This window comes from Notamacropus eugenii, chromosome 4, assembly GCF_028372415.1.
Source record: "Notamacropus eugenii isolate mMacEug1 chromosome 4, mMacEug1.pri_v2, whole genome shotgun sequence".
Taxonomy (NCBI): Eukaryota; Metazoa; Chordata; class Mammalia; order Diprotodontia; family Macropodidae; genus Notamacropus; species Notamacropus eugenii.
Genome location: NC_092875.1, coordinates 24,756,121 through 24,781,479, shown reverse-complemented (window position 1 = coordinate 24,781,479; position 25,359 = coordinate 24,756,121). Strand labels below are relative to the sequence as shown.

General features: G+C 48.5%; 2 protein-coding genes across 3 annotated transcripts; one reads left to right on the top strand and one right to left on the bottom strand.

Moving 5' to 3' along the window:
- The first annotated feature begins 1,110 nt into the window (after positions 1-1,110).
- On the top strand, positions 1,111-7,147 carry DYNLL1 (dynein light chain LC8-type 1). 2 transcript variants are annotated; one of them, XM_072600264.1, is made up of 3 exons: positions 1,111-1,236; positions 3,167-3,304; positions 6,816-7,147. In XM_072600264.1, the coding sequence occupies exons 2-3, from the start codon at positions 3,173-3,175 to the stop codon at positions 6,951-6,953; spliced, it is 270 nt and encodes an 89-aa protein (XP_072456365.1). In that variant the 5' UTR covers positions 1,111-1,236; positions 3,167-3,172; the 3' UTR covers positions 6,954-7,147. The 2 variants fall into 2 exon arrangements, with proteins under 2 accessions (XP_072456365.1, XP_072456364.1); XM_072600263.1 differs by lacking the exon at positions 1,111-1,236 and adding an exon at positions 2,359-2,541.
- A 2,695-nt stretch (positions 7,148-9,842) lies between these two features.
- On the bottom strand, positions 9,843-22,456 carry COQ5 (coenzyme Q5, methyltransferase). Its single transcript, XM_072600262.1, has 7 exons — positions 22,227-22,456; positions 17,209-17,358; positions 15,270-15,491; positions 12,740-12,846; positions 11,080-11,168; positions 10,515-10,626; positions 9,843-10,432 (listed from the first exon to the last, which is right to left on the bottom strand). Exons 1-7 carry the CDS (start codon positions 22,399-22,401, stop codon positions 10,331-10,333), a joined length of 957 nt encoding a protein of 318 aa, XP_072456363.1. The 5' UTR covers positions 22,402-22,456; the 3' UTR covers positions 9,843-10,330.
- Positions 22,457-25,359: the final 2,903 nt, after the last annotated feature.

The following is a 25,359-nucleotide window of genomic DNA, read 5'->3' as shown; positions in this document are numbered from 1 at the left end:
GTCCTAGGTCTCAGTGCTCCTTCACACCCTCGTATCCCCACTGCAGAGAGACTCACAAAGCCTTGGGTGCAGCAATCAGTGAACTCTGCTGACTGAAATAAAAGAAAGGACTGTCTAAGAGCTGCATGAGGTGGGGAGAGCAGAGAGCCATCATTATTAGATCCATTTACACAATGGAATCCTGAGACTGAGAGATGCACCATGTGCTGGCGCCTGACTAGTTAGCCTTTAAATCAGGATTCAAACCCAGGTAGAAGACAGTCAATCAACAAACATTTATTAAGCACCTCCTATATATGCTGGGGCAACTAGGTGATATAGTGAACAGAGGGCCAGGCCTGGAGTCAGGAAGACTTAACTTTCTGAGTTCAAATCTCAGATACTAGCTGTGCAACCCTGGGCAAGTCACTTAATCCTTTTTGCCTCAGTTTCCTCCCCTGTAATATGAGCTGGAGAAGACATCAAAAAAGGGGAAAAAGATCTATTTATATAAAAATATTTATAGCAACTTTTTGTGACGGCTAAGAAACTCAGATGAGGGACCGGCTATATAGCGTTGCTGTTTCCTGGATGATGCTTCTAGGTACCCACACACCTCCTTCCCCATCAATCCTTTTGGAAATTTCTTTCTTATTTGCCCCCTGCCAGGGTAGGGATGGAGGACTGGATCTGTGAGTTATTTGTCTATCTAGGAGAGCACCAAATACATTTCAGAAAATTGTCTGGGAGCATGGAGAGGTTAATGACTTGCCTCCTGGCTCACATTGTATATGGCAAAGAAGGGATGTGAACCCAGGTCAGTGACAATAACTCATATTTTCCAGTCACACATAGGTCACCACCTTTCTAAACTTCAGGTTTCCAATTTATTTGTAATTATCTCTTTGAAGAAAAGGGGAAGGGAATAGTGAAAAGACATTTGGTGAACTTAGGGTCAAGACCTGGGTTTCAGTGTGGACTTTGATGACATAACAGGGTGTGAACAAATCCCTCCTCTGCCCTCCTAATATAGGGATGTAATAAGGTAGGGGATTACACTGCCTACCTCATAAGGCTTTTGTGAGGAAAGAAAGCCCTTTGTATATTGTGAAACATCATCTATAAAGGTCTGCTGTGCTACACCCTCACCCCAGAGGGAGTCTCCCTCAGTCCTGGGAGACACCCTCAATTCAGGACGGCTTCCCACTACTTTCAGAGATAGAGACTTCCTCCTGAGCCAGACCTGACAGTCACTGGGCAAGTTATTTTTAAACTATTCCCTATCTGTAAAATAGGTGGGGTTAGGGTTAGTGATCTATATTAACCTAGAGGGGACTCAGGCAATTCACTTCCCCTCTCAGCCTCAGTTTCCTCATTTGTAAAATGATGGGGTTAGGCTAGATAACTTTTTTTTAAAGGTTCCCTTTCTAGCTTTTAAAAACTATTTGCAAGAGCAAATGTTCCCTCAGTTTCCCTCTCTGTAAAATAAGGGGTGGTAAGGTGTTTAGACTTATTTTCAGCTCTAACCCTATGGATATGGGCAACTTAGTTATCCCCTCTCTGGGTCTGAGTGTAATTATTAAGTAAAATGTGGGGGTTGGGCTAGATTGCTTTGTAGGTATCCTTCTAGCCTTTAAAAATCATGCATCCTTATTTGGTAGCAGGTTGGGCTAGCCCTAAATATGAAATATAGGGCAGCTGGGCTCTATCCTAGATTTAGAACCCTTCTGGGCCTCAGTTTCTCCAGCTGTAAAGTTCCTGGCCCTCTGAGACCCAGAGCTGAGTCTGCATCCTTTATGTGTCTACGTTCTCTAGCCTGAGGGTCTCCTCTCCCGCATCTATGCAGCCTCTTCTATTCGGGGCGGCTGTTTTTTGTGCCACATTCCAGTCTATAGTCTATACGGGCTTTTCTGCCCGTATTCTACATTCCACAGTCTTGCCTGGTTTATTCTATACGCTTTCCACTACATTCTACGGGCCGTCTACATTCCAGCGGGGCGCCCTTCTCCCCCTCTTCTAAGGAGGGCGCCCATGCTTCCTGACTGCGTCATGTGCCCCTGGCAGCCACACCACTGCCCTGCGGGACCCTTCCCTCCGTCCCAGCCCCGAGGTGCCCCCCGTCTGCACTCCCGGGCCCCTGCCCGGAGAACCCCCCTGCTGTGAAGCATTATCTTGAAACTCCAAACCTCGTGCAGCGGGAAAAGAGAGAGGAGGGGCCCGCTCCCCAGACCGTCGCCGTGGCAACCGACGCCGTCAGCGGTGCATTGTGGTCTGCAACAAAACGCGGGCGAAGGAGCCCGAGGGAACCATTGAGGCAGTCCACCAATGAGAGGCGGGCGGGCCTCTAGGGCGGGCCAATGGGCGCGCGGCGTGGGGGCGGGGCGGGCTGCGAGCAGGGGGCGGGGCCGGGCTCTAGGCGGCGGCATCTGGCGTGGGGTGCCTTAGATGCGCAACGGCTTAGGCAGTGAGAGCACCTGCCCGGTCGGACGGAGTGCCTGAGCCGCGCCGCCGCCGCCCCCTCCCGCCGGGACCCGTCGCAGCCGCCAGCGCCCCCGACCCGCGGTGAGGAGCCTTCCGGGCCGCTGTCCGCCGCGGAGCGCGCGGGCCCGGGCTGGCCCCGGAGCTGGGCAGGGCAGGGCGGGCGCCGGCCCTTCCCGGGCCCGTTCCGCGTGCGAGCGTTCCAGCCCCAGCCTCCCCGCCTCCGGGGGCCGCTGCAGGCGGGGAAACTGAGGCCGGAGCGGGGGAGGGGGGGCGGAGCCGCCTGGGAGCGCTTAAAGCCCGGAGCGCCGGGAGGTGGAGAAACTGAGGCAGGCGCCTGTCAGATTCTCCTCTCCCTCGCTTTTTGCAGTTTGGGGAAACTGAGGGCAGGAGGGGGAGGGGGCAGAGCTTGCAGGTCCTTCTAGTCTCTTGGCTCCCCGGGTCCCGTGTTTGCAGATGGAGAAACTGAGGGCTGGCGAGGCTCGGGGGCCCGAGTCTGTAGATGCTTCCCCGCCCCCTTTCTGCGGGGCCGGGGTCCGAGGGGGGGCGGCCGTGCCCGTCAGGCCGAGTGGCGCAGTCGGGAGCGCTCCGGCGGCGGGGCCCCCTGCTGGGGGGCACGGGCTGTCATCCGGGGAGGGGGATGCCCGGGGGTCACTTCCGACTTGTAACTCGGACCCGCGTCTGCCCCATTGGCTGTTCTGCCCCCCAGGTAACCATGTGTGACCGCAAGGCCGTGATCAAAAATGCGGACATGTCGGAGGAGATGCAGCAGGACTCGGTGGAGTGTGCCACCCAGGCCCTGGAGAAGTACAACATAGAGAAGGACATCGCAGCCCACATCAAGAAGGTGAGGGGGAGGGGCAGGGTGCGGCCCCACCCACCTCGGCGGCGCCGGCTGGGGGGGGGCTGGGGTCAGCACCGAGGAGAGCCGGGGAGGGGGTCAGCACCGAGGAGAGCCGGGGAGGGGAGGAAGGGGGGCTGGGGTCAGCACCGAGGAGAGCCGGGGAGGGGAGGAAGGGGGGCTGGGGTCAGCACCGAGGAGAGCCGGGGAGGGGAGGAAGGGGGGCTGGGGTCAGCACCGAGGAGAGCCGGGGAGGGGGTCAGCACCGAGGAGAGCCGGGGAGGGGGTCAGCACCGAGGAGAGCCGGGGAGGGGAGGAAGGGGGGCTGGGGTCAGCACCGAGGAGAGCCGGGGAGGGGGTCAGCACCGAGGAGAGCCGGGGAGGGGAGGAAGGGGGGCTGGGGTCAGCACCGAGGAGAGCCGGGGAGGGGGTCAGCACCGAGGAGAGCCGGGGAGGGGAGGAAGGGGGGCTGGGGTCAGCATCGAGGAGAGGGGAGGGGGTCAACACCGAGGAGAGCCGGGGAGGGGGAGGAAGGGGGGCTGGGGTCAGCATCGAGGAGAGGGGAGGGGGTCAGCACCGAGGAGAGCCGGGGGGGGGGGGGTCAGCACCGAGGAGAGCCGAGGGGGGGAGGAAGGGGGGCTGGGGTCAGCACCGAGGAGAGCCGAGGGGGTCAGCACCAAGGAGAGCGGGGGGGGGGCTGGGGTCAGCACCGAGGAGAGCGGGGGGGGGGGGGGGGTCAGCACCGAGGAGAGCCGGGGAGGGGGTCAGCACCGAGGAGAGCCGGGGAGGGGAGGAAGGGGGGCTGGGGTCAGCACCGAGGAGAGCCGGGGAGGGGGTCAGCACCGAGGAGAGCCGGGGAGGGGAGGAAGGGGGGCTGGGGTCAGCACCGAGGAGAGCCGGGGAGGGGGTCAGCACCGAGGAGAGCCGGGGAGGGGAGGAAGGGGGGCTGGGGTCAGCATCGAGGAGAGGGGAGGGGGTCAACACCGAGGAGAGCCGGGGAGGGGGAGGAAGGGGGGCTGGGGTCAGCATCGAGGAGAGGGGAGGGGGTCAGCACCGAGGAGAGCCGGGGAGGGGGTCAGCACCGAGGAGAGCCGGGGAGGGGAGGAAGGGGGGCTGGGGTCAGCATCGAGGAGAGCCGAGGGGGTCAGCACCAAGGAGAGCGGGGGGGGGGCTGGGGTCAGCACCGAGGAGAGCGGGGGGGGGGGGGGGGGGTCAGCACCGAGGAGAGCCAGGAGGGGGTCAGCACCGAGGACAGCTGGTCCGAGCCGGCCCCCTGCTGTGGTGTGCGCACTCGCCCGTAAACGTTTCTTTAACTGGTCAGAATGTAAGGCTGAATCACTCCTAAAAGTCAGTGTTTTCTTCGGTGCGTCCAGGGAGGTGGGAGAATGCCCTAGTTAGGAGGTCTTGGCAAGTTTCTCGGATGCAGGAAACTTCTATGAGGATACTAGGTGGTGGTTGGCTCTGTGAGTTCTGCAAAGATCGTTGGTGACTCGGGTCTTTCAGCACAACACCCCAAAATGCCACTTAGCAACGGTTTCTAGGTTCGGGACCCAGTGGTCCCCTCTTTCTTCTTGCATCGCAGCCCCATCTGTGTGAGATCTGTTAGGAAAAACTGTGTGGGTGTTCCCAGCAGAACCCTAGGGAAATCTTGTCAGTTCTCCAGTGGGGAGAATTAGCCTGCTCTGCAGGGTTTAAGAGAAAGTGGGTGGTGGTTGGGTGATTTTTTTTTTTTGAGGGGGGTGGTGGTGTTGCTGATGGCAGTCTGTAAAAACCTAGTAAAACTGCCAAGCTTTCAGGCTTGGAAGGCAAGGAAGCTGGCAGTCTCAGTAGTGGGAGGGAGGGTTCAGTAGAGACTTGAGATAAAAGATGTTAGAACCGAAATAAATACCATTTCTGGTAAACACTGCAGTTTGTAGCCCATGTGGATTCACGTGAAGGACAGTTTGTAACTTGAAAAAGAGACCTGAGGAAAAAAACAGGTGTTCATGTGAGTGAGTCCCCACTGGCAGGCACATCCCGGCACCCGTGTAACTAGACATCTCACTGCTTTGGGGGGGATATATGTAAAAGTAATATGGGAGTGTCATCCCATCTCCTTAGAGCTTTGTAAAGTGAAGTAAGCTATTACACTGATCCTATGAATAGCTTAATATTGGACGTTCTCAAGTCGCTTAATTTTATGAGGGATTCTTTTTAAAAATTACTTAATGGCATTAGTATACATGATGATGTGGCAATTTGTATTTAAATTTGTAATATCTGCTTAATGTGTGTCATATCAGAGGCTTGTGAGGTAATTGCCAGCATTACCCAGTTTTACAGACCAGAAAAATTTTTAAGTTAAATAAATGAATTTTACTTGGCCTATGGTTTGCTACACAGCTAACAAATGTTAGGGCTTCCTCCTTGATGACTGAAGTTTGAAAACTGACTTTATATAAGCCAAGGTGAAGTTTCTCCTTCCTTGGACCTGGAGTCCAGAAGACCTGAGTTCAAGTGCTGCCTGAGACAAATTTTAACTAGCTGGGTTTCCTGGGCACACTCATTGCTTTGTCCTGTCTGCTTCAGTTTCTTCTGTCAAAGGGGAAGGATAACCTTAGCACCTTTTCTCAAGCTAGGGTTGTTGTGAAGGGGTCAGATGAGTGAGTTGCAAGGTGGTTGGCAGTTCAGGTGTGCTGTATATAATGCTAACTGTCATTGAAGGATGAATGCTAGATTTCTCAAAGATTAGCTTACCAGGGTTTGCCACAGTGCACTTAGTATATATATTATCTTAATCCTCACAACCTCTTTGTGAGTTTTGGCAGAAAAGAGAATGGATGGTGAAAATTACTTAGGGGCAGCTAGGGGTGAATAGAGAGCACTGGCCCTGGTGTTAGGAAGACTTTTTTTTCCGATTCCAGCCTCAGACACTTAACTAGCAGTGTGTGACCCTGGGCAAGTCATTAACTACATTTGCCTCCCAGAGAAAAGAGAAATAATTACGTAGACTGTTTGGAAACATACTTGCCTATTTAAGGGTTGGGTGGTACCCAACATCACCTATTCATGTGTTCTTGTATCTAATCTTTTATTTAAAAATCTATGAAACCCCCAGTAATTGAAGTGATTAGTAGTCTAACTCGCTAGTGCATAACAGGCCTTGCTAAAGGTGTATGGTAGTGTCTGAAGTAGTTAAATTTAATTTGTCTACTACTCATCACCATTCCTGCTAACTGACATTGCCTGGGATTAGGATAGAAATCTCCAAAGAAACATAGATCCCAGTGCAGAAAAGCCCCATCCCTTGCACACAGACTCGTTGACTTGCCTGATTGTTCCCACCCATCCTCCCATGTTGCAGCTGAGCTCAGGCTTGCAAGTATGTTTGCCTGAATGTGGTATGTAGGCGACTTGGAGCCGAGGAGCATTCCTGAATTCCCAGACTCTTGGGGATGGGAATGATGGCTAGCCATCCTCCCTGCGCTGAGGGCTGGCCACCCTCCCTGCTCAGACTGGGGTGTCGTTGCATTTCCAGGAGTTTGACAAGAAGTACAACCCCACCTGGCACTGCATCGTGGGGAGGAACTTCGGCAGCTACGTGACGCACGAGACAAAGCACTTCATCTACTTCTACCTGGGCCAGGTCGCCATTCTCCTGTTCAAGTCTGGTTAGAGCATGGCCTGTGCCTCCTGCCCCGAGAGCCATCCAGATCACAAGGACTGCAGCCTAAATTCCAAATACCAGAGACTGAACTATCTTCAGCGTTGCCATGGGAACACCTCGAGCTTTACGCCTTTATTGTGTTGTTGTTGTACAGGGCATCCTATGTACTAGTTTGTTGTGGTTATAAAACAATTAGCAAAACACGGCTTCCTTTGGCGTTTCTTTTCTTTTCCATACTCTGCTCTGCTCTCCAGCTTCCCCTTAAAAATAAATCTGTTGGAGATGTGTGTAAATAACGTCTAGTTGGAGCTGTTAGGATCTGATCTGAGTGCCCAGCCTGCTGCTTCCTTGGCTCTTGCCTCTTTGGTTTTTTTACCCTAGGAAGCCTCCGACCAAACAGGACCCCTTGGGGAGGGCGGGGGCAACGCACAGCATTGTGGATCTGAGCTTGGACAGGTACTGGATGATAGTATCTGGTGTGCTAGTCCACGGGGCAGACGTGCCTAACAAAACAGACTTGGAACTGGGTGGGGAATAAATGTTATTCCTCATTAGATAGCGGTACAGCCCAGGCCTACCCTTCCATCTATTGAGATGGGTTTGCTGGTGCAGTGTTCTGGGCACAGTGCCCAAGGGAGGGGAAAAGGACAGGGCAGGCGAGGCCGGAGTAACAAATGAACTCCTTCCAGCTGTCCTTATGGCTACTCCTACCTCTGACGTCTGTAAAAGGGGGGGATGAAGTCAGGGCTGAGGAGTCGTGACTGAGATGATGGGGGAGAAGTGCTTTGAGATTGGAAGATGGGAGGAGGACTTTGAAAGGTTCCCTTTTAAGCCTCTGGCAGGATTGCGCAGTAACAGTGCTCTCTTCATCACTGGTAAGTCTGCAGGATTTTAAAACTTGCGGCCTGCTGTTAGCCCTTTGAGGCTGGGGTCAAACCTTTAGCAATCAGGAACTGGGGTGTTCATTAGAGCAAAAGCAGATGAGCAACCTTGGCTAGAAATTTACTTATGCCCACAAACACCTCAGGAGTTTTACGTGAGAGCAGATTATGTCCCACTGGCTAGCAGTGCAGGGAAAGGGGCTTCATCAATTTGAGCATTTTTGCCTTAATACTCAACTGTTAAGATATGCAAGAAAAGCTAAATTTGCAAAATTTGAGCCTTGTCACCACAGCAAAGTAATGCATCAAGTTAGGGCACACATCATTAGATGGAAATGTTCCAAATACCAGTTTTGTTGGTAGCTGTTCACATCGCTGATCCTTTCATAATTGTCCCCGGTCTTCCAGCATTTGTGGCAAGTGAAAAGTAACAGGCAGGACCAGTTTCTTGTTCTGAGAGCTAGGAGCTGGTCCTGGGGTTCCTAAAGACCAGTGCAGTTCATCCTCTCACTCTACTTGGAGAAAAAGCTTGGTAACCCCACTATGGATGCTCCTCATTCAGTCCAAGATAGGATGCTCACAGAGTGGTCCTTTTTGGCCATGGTAATATCTCAAAATCAGGAGACTACTTTACTGCTTTTGTACCCTTGTGGACAGATCAGTAATTCTGGGAGTATCCATCCCCATTTTACCGAAAAGTAAACAACTTGAAGCTGTTGCTTTGCTCATGATTATAGCAGGCAAGGTTTTTTTTTTGGCAGATCTTGAACCTGGGGAGGATACCTACGCTTCCTGTCCCTATTCACTACAAATTACCAATTGCTGTTTGGATGAATGGCCCTGTAATGGATCAGCTATGGGGGTGACGGAAATGTGCAAATCTGGGGGGGGTCTTAGAACTGAATCCCTTTTTCCGTAGACTCTCCTACAGTTTGGCAGTTACTGGAAAGCACTTGTTTATTGAGCCAGCGAGCCCAGTGCTATCTATAGGCTCAATAGAATCGAGTGGCTTCATGTCCGCTTGCTAGAAAGGCTCTGCTAACCAACCCAACAGTCCAAGTAAACACGATCTATTTCTCAGCACAGAGCCCAAATACTAATGAATTCCATCTCTGCAATACCACTGGAAATTGAGATTTTGATGTGACCCTAGTCTGTCGCTTGCCAGCAAATGGGGGCAGATTACAAAAAATCTATTTTTGATTCTGATGTGAGAATATGATGTTTCCATGGAGATGAGACAGGGCCAATGGTGCACCCAGTTCTTTCCTTGCGTGCTCTTCCTTGTCATGAACACCCAGAGGGGTTTGAGCAAAAGATTTTTTAAACAAAGTCAGACTAGTAATATTTGATTGAGACTTAATTGCTGTTCCTTTGTGGTCAATATGTTAGAAAGGAATCTTGACATCTTCCTTCCCTAGTGCTCGGGGATACAGGTAGGACAAGCTCTGGTGGTGAAATGACTGTCATGAGCAGGAATTTGGATGTCTGGCATGAGGATGGGGCCAACAGCAGGAAGGGAGGTCATGGCTATGGTGCGCCACATCTCTATGCACTTTTAAGCGTAAGCTGCTCGACAAATCACACCCAGGTGGTTTTCTCTAACTTTCTTAGCCCCAAAGAACCATAAACTAGGGAAGTACTCTGCATGACATCAGAACTGATGATAAAAGACAGGACAAGGTCAGGTTAGGGATTCTGAGGGTGTCTGGCCTACTCTCAACACTTTACAGGGGAGGAAGCTGGCCCAGGGAGTATAGAAATGACTTGGCCAAGGTGTCACACTTAATGATGAGTCACTGAGGTGGAATTTTAATTCCAAGCTCTTTCTCCTGAAGTATCCAGAATGCAGTCTGACTTCCATAAAGAAGGCAGCCCTTCCTGATGTCAAGATGAGCTGCCATAATTTCCAGGCCACTATTAATCTTGATTACCAGTATGAGGTTATGTATCTTCACCCAGGCAGAGACCTAAGTCCTCCTGGAATGTGTGAAAAGTGTAAAGGCTGGCAAAGAAATAAGACACAAGTCAAATCCTTTAATCCTCCATCCATGCTCACACCCGAAGCCTGAGGCTGGTAGCTCACCCTCTGCCTTGGGTAGGACTGCAGAAAGCCGTGCTGGGTGTGTCCTTGGGAGGAGGTTTCACCTTTCCACTCACCCATGAGGGTCCATTTACTTCCCTTTTGGCATGACGTGCTAGGGAGACAGAGGCCACAAAACCTGCTCCAGTCTGAGCTTCCATGCTCACTCCCCCCGACCCACACACTACACTTCCAAGAAAAATGAACAGAAGGCATTCTATGGCAAATTAACCAAACGCCACCCTGGGAAAAGGTCCCGGATAGCACCAGCTGAGCATCAGGGAAATGACATGCCTTCTTCCCTAACAGGCCGGCCTGTCATTTCTGCCTCCAGCTCTTGAGGCTGGAGCTCTGAAGGAGCAGCGTACACCCTCCTAGTCTCTTCCAACGGACTGCACAGCAAGGACTGCGCTCAGCTGAAGTCATAACTTGAAACCTGAATGTATTGCCACAATGCCTGATGTGAGGTTCTCGTAGGTCACCTTCTGAAAGCCAGCATCTTCAATCATCTCCTTGAATTCTTCCTAAAATGCAGGAGAAAAAATTAGCCAAGAAGACCCAGAAGGCGGCTTCTTGCTTTTTAGGGGAGCAGCTGGGGCTACTCACTTGTGGTGGGAAACGTCGGATGCTCTCCACAAGGTACTGGTATGACTTCCAGTCCCCAGCAATGACTTCTCCCATGACTGGAATGACCTGGAAGCTATACAGGTCATAGAGCCTGGAGAAAGTCAAATGTCAGAGGTTGAGCTGAGCCTCAGTGATTCCCCACTGAGCCCCGCTGACTCCCCACTGATTTCCCACTGAGCCCTGCTGACTTCCCACTGAGCCCCACTGATTCCTCATTGAGCCCCACTGACTCCCCACTGAGCCCTGCTGACTCCCCACTGAACCCCCTGAACCTTGCTAACTCCCTGCCTCCTCAGCAATCTCTAGGCTCTTTCTCAATACAAACCCCCATCTGCTCTTACTCTCCTGCTTTGGAAGGGCGCTGGACTGAAAAGGAAGTAAGAGGGAGGCAAGCTCTGACAGTGACTCTCCCTGTCATGCCAGGGACATGACTAAGACCCAGTGGGGAGGCCTACTAGGCCATCAGTCCCTCCCTCCACCAGCCAGCATTTCATGAGGGCCTACTATGTGCTGGAGCCCAGCCCAGGGAGTAGACTATACCTACTTGGAAATGATGGGATTGTTGACTTGGCTAAATTCCAGACAGAGAAACCTGCCTCCTGGTCTCAGGACCCGATAGGCTTCCTCAAGTGCCTGAGAAGGACAAGAAAACAGGGAAGCCCTTACTGGGGGAGGCCTCATTCAATGGCAAAAGGGGAAGCCAGATAGTCCTTCCTGGGCCTCTCAAGTTCTTCCAGAGGGGCACAGAGGGTAGGACAAGCAGATGGGTTTAAAACACAGTCCTGTCCCTCCAGGTGAGTGAGCCAGGTACCCCACAGGTCCAAGACTCCATGAGTCTAGCTGAGGACCAGACCAGGGCCTGGCAGATGATTCTGTTTCTAGCTTTGGAGCAAAGATAGTGACAAATCTGCTGGGATCGCTTAAAAAAAATCACTGGGTCAGCAAAACTGAGTTAGTGAAGCAGCCACTGGAAGTTACAGGCCAGACTCTACACTACAAGTCATGAAATGACCCCAGCCAGGGTTTTACTGTCAGTGCGGAATGTGACCAACCCCTTAGAGTTTGGCTGAGAATCTGAGGATGGATCTTTCTGGTGAGACCTATCAGAGCTTATAAACTAGGGCTGGTTTAGTTTTTGGAGAAAGGCCAAAAGTCTTCTCTACTCTGCAGTGAGATACCAAAGGACTTTAATAACTGGACTGTAGAAAGGCACCGTTTTATCCCTTAGCACCAACAACATGACCTCTGTCCCAAGGACCAAGGACATAAGTGAATGTGGCTACTGCTAAAGCATTTTTTAAAAAACTGTGCTAAAAACTGGAAACAGAGAAAGAGGATGCCCACCTATCAGGGATGGCTAAACAAATTATGACATGTAAGTGTAATGTATTGCACCATAAGAAATGATGAAAAGGACAGTTTCCACAGGGACCATCCTGCAAGGATGACATAGAATGAAGTGAGTGGGGCCAGGAGAACCATCCATACCCCAGCAGGCGTATTGTAAAGACAATCAACCATGAAAGACGTGAAGATGCTGCTCCGTGCAGTGACCCGCCATGATGCCCACCCGCAGAGAGGATTGCCTCCAAATACAGAAGGAAACAGACATCTTTGGACATGGCCACTGTGGAAATCTGCATGAATACTGGATATATGCGTGTTTTTTTCTTTTTTTGTTCCAGTTAGGGGGAATGGGAGGGAGAGAAAATAAATGCTTGTTAATTAAAAAAAATTAACAATCTGTGCTATAGGAAGTCAATGGCTGATTTTCCTTTTCCTTCCCATTTCAAGAGAGCTTTACCAACAGAGCACATATGCTAGAAAATCTTTGAAAGACAGTGTTTGGCTGTCTTGGTAGCAAGGGACCCTGGGAGTTCTGCTTTGGATACTCATTGACACAGCTTACCCTGGGCTCCGGTCTGGTCCTGCCCTCTAGGAGCTCCTGGTTAACTAGGGGACTGAGCCTCCAACAAGGCAGCTACAGCACATTAGAACATGATGAGCATATAACAGAGTTATAAAACAGAGTCTGTGAATGAAGACTGGTCATCATCATGAAGAACTCTAACCGAACGAAGCCTGAGATAGGCAGCCCAACCTAAAAGCTGTGAACTGAGAATTGCTTCCTCTTCCTTCCACCCACTGATTAAGTCTGCCTCTCAAGTCTACCACCCAGGACCCAGGCATCCTTCCAGGCTCACCTGGTCAATGTGTGTGACATTTCGGATCCCAAAGGCAATGGTGTAAACATCAAACTTGTCATCATCGAAGGGCAGCTCCTCGGCATTGCCCACCACCCAAGCTAGGCCTGAAAGAGAACGCCAGATGAGCCAGACCCAGGAACTTCCCTCTATCCCCAGAAAGCTGATCTTTCTGCTGACTTTCCCTTTAAGGACAAGAGTGGGACCCACAGCTCAACAGTCCACTTGAATTTAGTTTATTTGACTCATTCATGAAACAAACTTACTAAGGGTCTGCCTATTGAGGTCTGAAAGGACCTGAGGCCAGCTAAGTCCAATCCACATCAGACCAAGAATTTCCTCTCTAACGTATCCAAATGATCATGGAGTCTCTAAAGACCCCTATTTCTTAGAGGCAGCCAATTCCATTTTGGTTAGCTCTGTCAGAAAATTTTTTCTTTTACTGTACCTAAATCTGCCTCTTTGCAATTTGGCCCCATGGCTGATCATGAAGTCACAGATCACTGGAATGGAAATCTGAGGCCACTTACTCCAACTCCTTCATTTTACAGAGGAGGAAATTGACTTGTCTATGGCTCATCACATGATTCTGATGAGGTGAGAGTAGGGCTCTTCCATTACACTAAACGGTCTTTCCTTCTGTCCTTGAGCGTCAAGTAGAAGCATCCAGATCCTTCTTCAGCATGATGCCCCCTCCCTCATCTCCATTTGTCCTTTCCTAACCCTCTTCCATCACTGCTGGCCCCATGGTCATTCCAGGCAATTCCTGGTCCCCATTCCTAGTCCTTAAAAAGGCCTTGTTTAATTCGACCCAAGATGGCATTGACTCTTGTGGACACCCAGAGGTTAGCATGCACAGAGCACTGAGGAGAACACAAGACTAGGCAGAGCATAACCCTGCAGACCCTGGTGGTCATTACAACCCAGCAGAGGGCAAAGACACAAACACAGATAACCACGACATACGACCTAATTCGATACATGGATTTATTCCAGTTGCAGCTGACTCAGAAAGTTCCTAAACCTGGAAATCTGGCCAGGAAACAGGGCTTGCCCTTTACTAGGCAGCAGATGACTGTATTTCCATCTTATGCTGTGCTGGAAACTCCATTAACAACCCAGAAAAACGTAGGCTCTGCCTCCAGAACCTCCGCCCCGGAGTAAGATTGTACTACCATGGACAGAGACAGTTTCCCATACCTTCTTTTAAAAAAATAATTTCTATTCTATTCTGTTGTCTCATCCCCACTTTATCTGGAATTTTTGGCAAGGGATGTGAGTACTATAAAAGGACAGATGATGGAGCAAAGGAGAAACGTGAAAAAGTTATGTGCTGAGGTGGCCAGAGCTCTGGACTTAGGAGTCGGGAAGTCTTGAGTTCAAATTTGACCCCAGACGCTAGCTGTGAGAATGGGAACAAATCTCTTAAGCTGTGCCTGCTCCTGTTTCTTCATTTGTAAAAGGAAGACGATAATAGCGCCTACCTCAAATGAGCGTGCAGTTGGAAAGCACTTTGAAAACCTCAAAATGCTATAGAAATGCCAGCTATTATTAAGCAGCAGAGCTCAGCACTGTGGTTCAGAGGCCTATGATGATGTATACCACAACCAACAGATGGCATGTCATCTGTGTTCCCATCATTTTACATAGGAGGAAACTGAGGTACAGAAAGCAGCTGTGACTTAGCCATGCTCACTCAGTGAACTCATGGGTGGCAGAGGCACAACTAGAACTGGCATCTCCCAGCCCCACCACAGGAAAGGGGACACAGGTCCATGGGATGTACCTTTTGTTTCCTGAGGCTGGCCACTTTAGGAGCTAAGTCCAAAGCACATAGCTTCATAGGGGGTCATGGTCTGCTAGCCTCCTTCTCTAGACACCCCAAAGCTATGTTCCAGAGATGTGATAATAGTCATAATTTCGGCACTCGACACCAGGAAGGGAGAAGTGCAGGAGCCTCGTTCCTCCTGGAGGGACTCCACAGAGGAGGGAAACAGTGCTTTTGTCTAAACTAGCAACTCTCCATCTTCTGAATGGTGTTGAAGGGTAACAAAAGAATCCTTCATCCTTGGGACTAAGTGGGCTGATACTGAGACAAGAGGGTGGCCCAGGGTTTTCAGAAGCAGTTCCTGCTGGGGGTGGTAGGAGGAGAAAGAAGGACCGAGATAAACAAAAAGCAAAGGCAAATGCAGAAGGGAAAGGTCCTATGCATGGCTAAGAGGCTTGGTTCTATTTGTGTATGATGTGCACCGCCCCCAACAAAGATCCAATGGGATCTGCTGGGCAATGGAGGGCACATGCAGGTGGAATTCATTTGAAAAGTGCCAGTAAACTGGGGTGCTTAGGGTGGCTCGTAATTGGAACCAGATCCTTCTCTGGTTTCACAAAGGAGGGTCTCCCCTTTACCTATGAATCCTTCCTGCAAGGACTCCCCTATGAGTCTAAAATTCAACACATTCCAATCCTTTAATGACATTCCCAGCATTTTCCCTCCCCCAAATTCCCTTAGCCTACTTCCCGCAGGACCTACCTTCTCTGTGGCCTAAGGTCTGTGCTTTCTGCTTTCCAACTTTGAGCATTTCTCTGTTAATGTCACAAACGACCACATGGGATTCTCCCAAGGGACTCGGACTCTTCTGGTACCACTTGGCAATCTCTTCCCAGGATAAATTCTGATGGAATTTCAGCTCCCTCTGCTGCTGTCTCTGATTCTGAGCCTTGATGTAATTCAAGAATCGGAAGGCAATATCTCCTGTATAACCAAACAAAAGGAAGGGTGCATCAGGGTCCTCTCTGAACTTGGGATGGACCATTCAAAAGTGTATGGGTTGACAAGCTAGGAGAGCTCAAGGCCCTCTCCACACCAAAGTGATTTCTTAACCTATATGACTTTCTACAGATCAGATTAATTTATTTGTTACCAGTTAATGGCAATTTAGAAAACTATTATTAAATAGACTAGCATATTTAGTCCCAAACTGCTGGGATGAACTATTAGCAAAAAGACTGACAATCTCGAGATGAAACAAGGCCCAAAGTCAGGAAGACTTGAGTCTGAATCCTTGCTTAGACATTTAAAAGCTGTGTGATTGTGAGCAACCTCTCTCAGCCCCAGATACCTCATCTGCAAAAGAGGATAATGTTATCTTTAGCATGCACCCCTCAGAGCTGTTTTAAGGATCTAATGAGATGAGGTAAATAGGGCACTCAGGCCATCATCTGGATCCCCCTCCCACTAGAACACTGAACCACGATGGGCTCTGACAGGAGAGCAGAGCCTGGCCTCTCAGAAGTGCTGAACAAACACATCGGATTGCTTATGCATTCCCATCACCCAGGATGAGGAGAATGAAGATAGTGATAGCTTTTGAAGATTTACCAAGTGCCTATTTTCCTCACAGCCACCTTCAGCCAGCTCCAAGGTACAAGTATCCTGAGTTTCCAAAGAACTGTATTATCTGATGGATACAAAGGAATTTTAGGATAGCTGGGGTTGCATCAGAAAAGGAAACCAGGGAAGGAATGCAACAAAATAACAATAACACTTCATATAGTCTGGCTTAGCAAACATCTGTTGAGCTGTATTATGATTTTAGTGGTCTGGATGACAGCATCTGGAATAAGTCGAGGCCACATAATGCCAAGAGTGGCGATTACCAACTGAAAGAAATCGAGTCATCATGTGGCCAACTTTCTGGGGATAAGCCTCAATGAGCTTTGCTAGATTTATCTTGACATGCCCTAAGTCCATCACTGGGTTTGTACCTGGAGCCTATCTGACTTGGAAGGTGGGCCAAAGTCATGCTTTTCCCTGTTGTCATGGAAACCAAGGCCACCTCCAGGATACAAGGGGGTGCTTGGTATGGGTGGAGGATGAAGAATAAGATGATGATGATAAAGACATTACCTCTCTACAGAGAGTGCCTAATGGCTTGCCAAACATCTCCCTTGAAGCCAAGGCCCAAAGAAGCTAACTCAGGGCTGCCCAGCTAGAAGGCCTGCCTTCAAATCAGCCTCTTTCTACTACATTACAATACTGGGCCAATAAGGGAAAAGAAAATAACAAACAAAACAAATTATCTAAACAATTAAACAGAATAGTTTGAAAGTTTTGGGGGAATAAAAACAACTGTTTTGTTTTATAATTCTGTCACCACTAACACTGCTCCAAGCACATGACAGACTTCTCCATGGTTTTGGTCCACACCACTCAACACCTACAAAATGCAAGGCCTTGTATTCCAGGTTAGAGACATTCAAATGAAAGTGCTCAAAGTCCCTGCCCTTAAACAGCCTGTAATCTGAAGGGAAAGAACAGTAAACAGTATATCCCATTTCTACAGGGCATTTCTATTGCACAAACTTTCTATTTCTAGTTGTGGCCTAACAGTACTTGCATGAGGCTACTCCAAGAGGGACTGACCCATTGATCTGACCAAGATAAATCAAGGTACAAAATCAGATGCTACCTGTGCCTCCAGCCACATCAAGGAGCTTGGTCCCAGAGAAAGGGTTCATCTTCTGTAGTAGCAAATCCTTCCAAACCCGGTGGATCCCCAGACTCATTGAGTCATTCATCAAGTCGTACTTTTTGGCCACACTTTCAAACACCTGGTAGACTAAAGTGGATTAAAAACAGCCCATCACAAGTGTGTTACTGAGAGGCAATTCAATGATAAGACCACTGGTCTTTTCTCAGTCTGGTATCCCCAGGCAGGCCCTTTATCTGTCTCCTCCCAGCCTCATCTCTGCCAACAGTCTGTTCAAGAATGTTTTTTTGGATCAGACCTGAGATTTCAGGGATTCCTAAGAAGGAATCTTTTCAACCACCGCAGATCAGCACTTGCTTTGCAGTCTTAAAAGAGCCGTCAATGCTACTGCCTTCACAAAGGATCCTCCCCAGTAATGTACTGTCCTTCCTCTAAACAAAGCACTTTGCACCACTCTTATTGTTGCTAAAGGCAGTCACAGAATTTTAGAGATGGAAGGAGCCCTGGCAATCATCTTGTCCCAAGGCAAAAGCCAACCTCACTATAAGACACCTGACAAATGGTTCTCCAGCATTTGCTTGAAGACCTCACACAATGTTCCAAGCAAGCTCATTCCACTTTTGGATAGTTCCAATCAGCAGGAAGTTGTTCCCAACACCCACCCTAAACTCTCCTTTTCTATCTCTCCACCCTTCCCATTTCTTCCAGTTCAGTTCTCCATTCTCTGGTCAAGCAAAATAAGATGAATGTTTCTTCCACATGACAACTGTATTCTTCATTAGTCTGCAAGTTTCAGGAGTCCAGGGACCATTTTCTCTCCTTTCCTTTGAGCCCTAACGCGAAAACAGTAGGAACAATAAATGTCTGGAATGAATGGCTCGAGGGCCTCAAGTGTAGCCCTTTGACTGAAGCCAAACTTCACAGAACAAGCCTCCTTCAAAAAGCGATGTGTTCTGTTCACACTCAGAAGAGCTCTCTAATTTGATGCTCTTCTCTAAGCATGAACAGGTTGTTACTGATTTTGAGGGAAAGTTGAGCCAACATACAGTGGGCAACAGTGGAGCAGAAAAGGAGTGGGCAGCTCTCAGAGATCTGGTGTACAGCACTGCATTTGCTCATCTGGGTCAGAACACTCGCAAACACCAGGACTGGTTTGACGAAAATGATGGGGAAATTCAGAAGCTGCTAAATAAAAAACAAGAACTCCAAAGGATTTACCAGCAGGATAGTTCGTCTATCTCTAAAAAAGCAGCATATAATTCCATCAAAAGCAAAGAACAAGCAAAGCTTAGAGAGATAGATGCAGGATTCCTGGCTCAGTAAGAAGGCAGATGAAATTCAGTTTTATGCTGATAGTAACAAACCAAAGAGATTTTATGATCCCCTGAAAGCTATTTATGGACTAAAAGCCCATGGCACATCACAACTACTCAGTGCTGATGGAGCCACATTGATTCGTGATAAGGACATGATCCTAGAGAGATGGGCTGAACACTTCCATCGTGTTCTCAACAGACCATCATCAATCAATGCTGAGGCCATTGATCATTTACCTCAGGTTGAAGTCAATCCCTCCTTAGCTGAACTTCCAAGTGAAGAAGGGGTTTTGAGGGCCATTAGGCTCCTCTCATGTGGCAAAGCAACCTGGTGCTGATTCTACTCCAGCTGAGATTTACAAGGTAGGGGGACCATTGCTCATACAAAAACTGACTGAAATTTTCCAGGTTATATGGCAAGAGGAGGTTATTCTCCAGGAATTCAAGGAATCCTCCATTGTCTATCTCTATAGAGGTAAAGAGAATAGATTGTCCTTCGACAATCACAGCGGGGTCTCTCTCTTAGTCATTGCTGGCAAAATTCTTTCTAGAGTCCTCCTTAATAGACTGATCCCTCACCTGGAAGATGGTCATATACCTGAGAGCCAGTGTGGCTTCAGAATGGGCCAAGGAACGGTCAATAAGGTGTTTTCTGCCCAACAACTCCAGGAGAAATGCCAGGAGCAGAACAGAGGTCTGTACACGTTTGTGGATCTGAACAAGGCCTTTGACACTGTTAGTCATAAGGGCTTATGGAAAATTATGTCAAAATTTGGTTGCCTGGAGAAGTTCATCAGAACTGTACATCAATTTCATGATGGCATGTTTACCCGGGTTCTGGATGATGGACGGTGCTCTTTTCCCAGTCACCAAAGGAGTGAAACAGGGCTGTGTGCTTGCTCCCATGCTTTTTAGCATGATGTTTGCAGTCATGTTGTCAAATGCTTTCAACAAGGATGAACACGGCATCAAGGTCAACTACTGTACTGATGGTAAGTTCTTCAGTTTGAAAAGGCTACAAGCCAAGACCAAAGTAGAGGGAATGTTGGTGCATGATTTTCAGTTTGCAGATGATTGTGCACTCAGTGCAGCCTCTGATGTTGTAAAACTTGGGCCTCAGACAAAAGGCCACAACCAAGGACCTAAAAGGTAGCCTCAAGGCCACAGGTTCCCCACCTCAGCCCCAGGCCATGTCCATTTTTTATTTTGCTGCACTTTTAAAGCACTAACTTAAAAAGCCTAGATACAAGGAATCAGACCCAGTTGGACAATTCTTACCTGCCTTTCACTAATGGGCTGCTGGTGAGTAGGCTGCGATTTTTATGCTTAGTTTATTTAAGAATGCCAAACCTTCTACAAAAGCTTTGTAGCAAGGGTTTACAACCATAGCTCTCATGGATCACCTTTCATTAAAGGCAGTCGAGTGCTCATACTCTGTTTCCTTATTTATATGAAATAGGAAAACAAGTAAGGTGCAGCTCCTAAATCACAGTATGAATGCTGCAGTAGCAGTGCAAACAGCCCTGGACCTCCAGTTAGGTGGTTCTGGATTCAAATGATCTCTCTGACACTTACTGGCTATGTTCCCTTGGGGAAAACACTTTATCTCACTGATGCTCAATTTCCCTCTCGCTAAAATGGAGATGACACCAGTATAACAATAAGGTAAAAGACTGTAAGTCTACTGTCCAACGCCCAATCTAGCAAAGGTCAGAAAGGATCACCCTGGCTGCAGCATGGTGAGTTTTTTTGGTCTGCACAGCTCTCAAAGATCTCCCAAAAGGCTAAGTCACCCAGGGATCACTATTTCCACTGGTAAGGGCAGTAACGGACAAAACCACAGATTCCTGTTACGCTTTGCTGTACAACAGTAACATAGAACAGAGTGGCTGGACCTGAGGATGAACCTAGCCAAGCTGGAAGAGGCAGGGCCAGTTTTCCCAACAGGTAATGGCCATGGCAATCTTGAAAGAGATAATACAGGCGATATTATTTCAAGGATCCAAGAAGTCCTAGGTATGATAATAGCAACAGTAAACAACACCAACAACAAAAAATGTTTTTGAACTTACTGCACCCTAGAATTATAATTGGAAAGGACCTTAGGGAATCAGTACTTCAGGCGTTCTCAACCTGAAGGGCATGAACTTATCTTTTTTAAAAAATATTTTGATAACAATATTTCATTATAATTGTTTTCCTTCACAATCCTAAACATTTTCTTTTACATATTTAAAAACACAATTCTAAGAAGCTCATACCCTTTACTCGCCTGACAAACGGATTCAGGACACAAAGGAGGCAGAGCTCATGGACTGGTCCATTTATTTCTTTTTGCAGATGAATGACTTGCCCAAGGTCACACAAGTAAGGCTCGGCAGAACTGGGAACAGAATTCAGGCCCTTGGACAAATCCAGTGTGTCCTTTGTTCACTCAGACTGAGCCCTCCTTTGTAAAAAGGAGGAGCTAGACCACTAACTGCAGGAAAGGCTTGGCTCCCTCCTCTTGTCAGTAAAAAGAAGATGTATGAAAAAGTACTTTGCAAATTTTAAATCTCTCTATTGTTAATTTAATCTATTAATTGTTTAATTTAAATCTCTCTATTGTCTGTTGTTAATTTCTCTGTAAAGGGGTTCAGCAATTTAGAGCTGAGAGGGACATCAGGAGTAAGCTGGTCGAATCATTTTTAGGTGGGGAAACCTAGGATCAGAAAGGTGAAGCAAGTTGTCCAAGGTTACCAGGCAGAGAGTAATTGGAACCAAGATCCTCTACAGTTAAATCAGATAAATCTACAAAGTCCCTTTTTAATTTAAATACATGATTGCTAGGCCTGCCCCACCACACCCCTTACAGTCCATATTTAGATCTCTAGATACCACCTTAGGCCCTTTATCCAAACAAATGAGATATCTGTAAAGCACTCTGCAAATCTTAAAGCATTATACAACTATTATTCAGCTCCTTAGACCCCTGACTTCACCCCAGGTTTAGATCCCTCACCTGATCTCATTCAGACCCTGTTCTAGCTCCTCAAGCTGCTGGCACCCTCCCAGTGCCTCACACTCCTCCCCCCCGTTCCCCTCAGACCCCTTTTACTTCAAAACTCCGCTTTGCAGACCCCTCAAGGCTTCCCCCCATATTTCCAGGGCGTGAGTTCCTCAGGTCATTTCCCCATGAGCCCCTCCCCCTCCTCCACTGGGCCCCTACTCATTCAAATGGGTTATTTCTAAGGTGTTCAGCACAATGCCTCCCACACAGTAGATGTTTCCTTCCCTTCAGCTCCCACAGACCCCCACCCATTTCAAGTAACTCCCCTTTCCATCAAGGCTGCTCTTCTCCCCCTTCATGCCTTTCCTCATCTCCTCAGACCCCTCTCTCGTCGTTCTGGCACCTAACTCTCCCGCCATGCCCGTCGAAGGCCTCCCCATTCCTTCACCTCCCCCTTCCCCCGGTGAGCCCCTCTCCCATTCCCTCACCTTACACTCACCCTTGGGCCCCGCCCCTCCTCCTTGGGCCCCTCCCTCCCTGACTCAGACCCCGCCCCTTCCCAGCTCAGGCCCCGCCCCTCCTCCTTGGGCCCCTCCCTCCCTGACTCAGACCCCACCCCTTCCCAGCTCAGGCCCCGCCCCTCCTCCTTGGGCCCCGCCCCCTCCTGGCTCAGGCCCCGCCCCTCCCTTCACCTTTGTTCCCCTTCTCTTCCTCTGACACCGTTTCAAACCCGAAATGCGTGTTCGCCCCTGGCTTCTCAGTGGACACCGGCCGGGCCCAGCCCCAAGGCGGCCGCAGAGACAGCAGGGCCCGATTCCAGCCCCGGCCGCTCAGCTGCCACAGACCCCGGCTCCTACTCGCCGCCATGACGACCCGGGGACCGCGACTCTAGGCAGCCGCGGGACGTTCGGGAGAGTGACGTCGGAGACGGTTCTAACCAATCACGAAGGGCCCCGGAGCCACCTCCCCGGAAATCAAGCTCCTAGGAAACAGGAAGCCTGGGGGCGGGGCTTAGAGGCGATTTTTTTCCCCCCCTGCTCTTATTGGCTCGGAGAGTATGGTCCCTCCCCTTCGTGGTCCTTCCAGAGGTTTGCACATCTGGATGGAGCTCTCTGCTGCCATCTGCTGGGCTGGGCTGGGTGCTGCCCCTCGACCCAGGGTCCATGTGGAGGACATTCGTGAGAAATGCGCCTTGCCCTCTCCAAATGCTTCTCCAAATCATTATAATTTATGTAAGATGGAGAGGATATTCTTTGTAACTGAACACAAGTGGGGTACCCTTTGTTTTCTTTAGGTTCTCCCTAAAAGCACCTTCTGGGAAAGCCCAGGAGGGAGAGGGTCCCTCAACCTGACCCCTACAGGGTTAGGTCGTTTTTGTTTTACTGATCATATTTTGAAAGCTTTTCATCCGCCTTTATTCGGAGCTGATGAGTACTTGGGATGGCCATGAACATCTGCTTGTATAGGTGTTGTTCTCAGACTTCGTGTGTGTCATAAGGAGGAGGCACCATGGGGCTGGGCATCCAGTAGGGATGGCTTGTGGAATTTGGAAGGATGTTTGGGGGAGTCATCTGTTGTGTTGTGATCTTGAAGACAGATGTTGCATTCTCTACCATTTCAGTATCAAGCCCTCTGGACTCCATTGGAATGGCCCTTCTCTAATTTTTGGTCGTAATGACCTGATTTTATACGGGTATTGGGGTGGTCATTGATTACCTTTCTATAGACAGCCCATTTTCCGTGCCATCCTGTTCATCTCAGCACTGAAAGGGACCACAGAGGCCATGTAGTGCAACCTCTACCTGCCCAAGAATTCCCACTGCAGTAGTCAGCCCATCAACAAGCATTCATCAAGCTCCTACTATGCACTCTATTCTAGCCGTACAAAGAAAGGCATAAAACTATCCTTGCTCTCAACGTTTTAACATAGGAAGATAACATGCAAACAACCACGAGTAGTTTATAGACAGGATACGTTGGAGACAGTCAACAGAGATGAAGAAGGTACTGACAGGTGGTCATTTAGCTTTCGCTGAAGACTGCCAAGGAGGGGGAATCCACTATTTCTTGTGACATCACATTCCACTTTTGGAAAGCTCCAGGAAGAAGTTCTTCCTTTCATAGAGGAAATTTTCTACTGGATTTAGCTTTGCCTCACAACTCAAAATTTCAGTGGGCTTTCCTAGTTATCTCCCAGTGTATACTTCATCACAAATCCACCAATTTGCATCTTTTGGGAGGCTAATAGGTGGCACAGTGGATAGAACACCAGGCTGGAGTCAAGAGGATCTGAGTTTAAATCTGGCCTCAGATACTTCCTAAATGTGTGACCCTGACCAAGTCTCTTTACCCTTGTTGACCTGAAAACTTTGTTAAAGAAAAGGCAACAGGCTAAATGCATACATTTTATGATTTAATTAATTAATCAATTCCCCATAAAGATAACAGTTACATAGCACTATGGAGCCAGGATCAGAACTGGCTGACTTAGTACAGAAATTGACTGTCTTAAGTACATTTTGCCATGAGAAAGGAGTTCTCACATTGTAAACACATTGTAATTGGGTTTTGTGATCCCAGGCTATGGGCATCTTCCTTCCATAGCATGCCTTTGTGATTCAAGGTAAGGAAAAGTCCCATCACCCGGATTGCAGACATCCTGTCCTAAACAGGCCTTTGAAATTGTTTATTCACAACCCAAGGTGTAGGCATCTTCTAAACAAAGGAGACTATTAGGTCCAGACTCTTCTTAATTCAAACTTTGGCCCTTATTAAAGTCTAAAATTTATATTAAACGTTATCACCCTGTTTGCCTCAGTTTCCTCATCTGTTAAATGAAATGGAGAAGGAAATGGCAAACCGCTCCAGTATCTCTGCCAAGAAAAGCTCTAAAGAGTTGGACACCACTGAACATTAGGAGGCTGATTAGTACTAGTGATTCCTTTATGAGCTTGTATAGTTATTAATTTTCAGCACAGCATTTCTCCTACCATCTCATTTTATCCTCATTATACCTTTCAGAAATGGGTAGGTTTTGATTTTTTGTTTTTTGGGTTTTTTTTTGCTAAAGTTTATCCAAGGAAAAATTGAGATTTAGTGACTGGCACTTAGTACATATTAGGTGCTTAATAAATCCTTATTGACTAATTACAAAGATCAGATTGTGGCCATGGTCTCCTTACCCCCTCCCCCACTCCATGAGACCAGTCATAGGATTTAGAGCCGGAAAGACTTTAGATTATCCATTATTTTTGATACAACTGAAGCGCAGAGAGGGAAAATGATTTGGCTAAAGTCATCCAGGTAGAGGTGAGTAAGGCCTTCCTAGTCCAAATTCACTGCCTCCCACGCTTCCTTGTGAAGGTGGCACAGTGGATGGGATACCAGACCTGGAGTCAGGAAGTCCTGAGTTCAAATCTAATCTTAGCGGGCAAGTCACTTAACCTCTTCCTGCCTCAGTTTCCTCATCTGTAAAAGGGGGAATAATAGCACCTACCTCCCAGGGTTCTTGTGATGATAAAATGAGAAGATATTTGTTAAGCTCTTTGCAAGACTTAAAGAACAGTTTAAGTACTGTTTTTATTTCTTCAGTCTTTCCCAAATCAGAATTTTTTTGTGCTTTCAACAAAAAAAGTCTGGGCAACAATATTCCTTGGGCTGAACACTTACAAGTGTCCCATGTACTTTATGAGGTTTCACAGGTGGGTAGAGGATATATATGTGTTGTGCTAAGCTCTAGCCATGTGGTTTTCCATGTACAAGTTAGAACCAGCCAGCATATATCCCTCCCACTCCCCATTTCCTGCTGCCACAAGCTTTCATCTT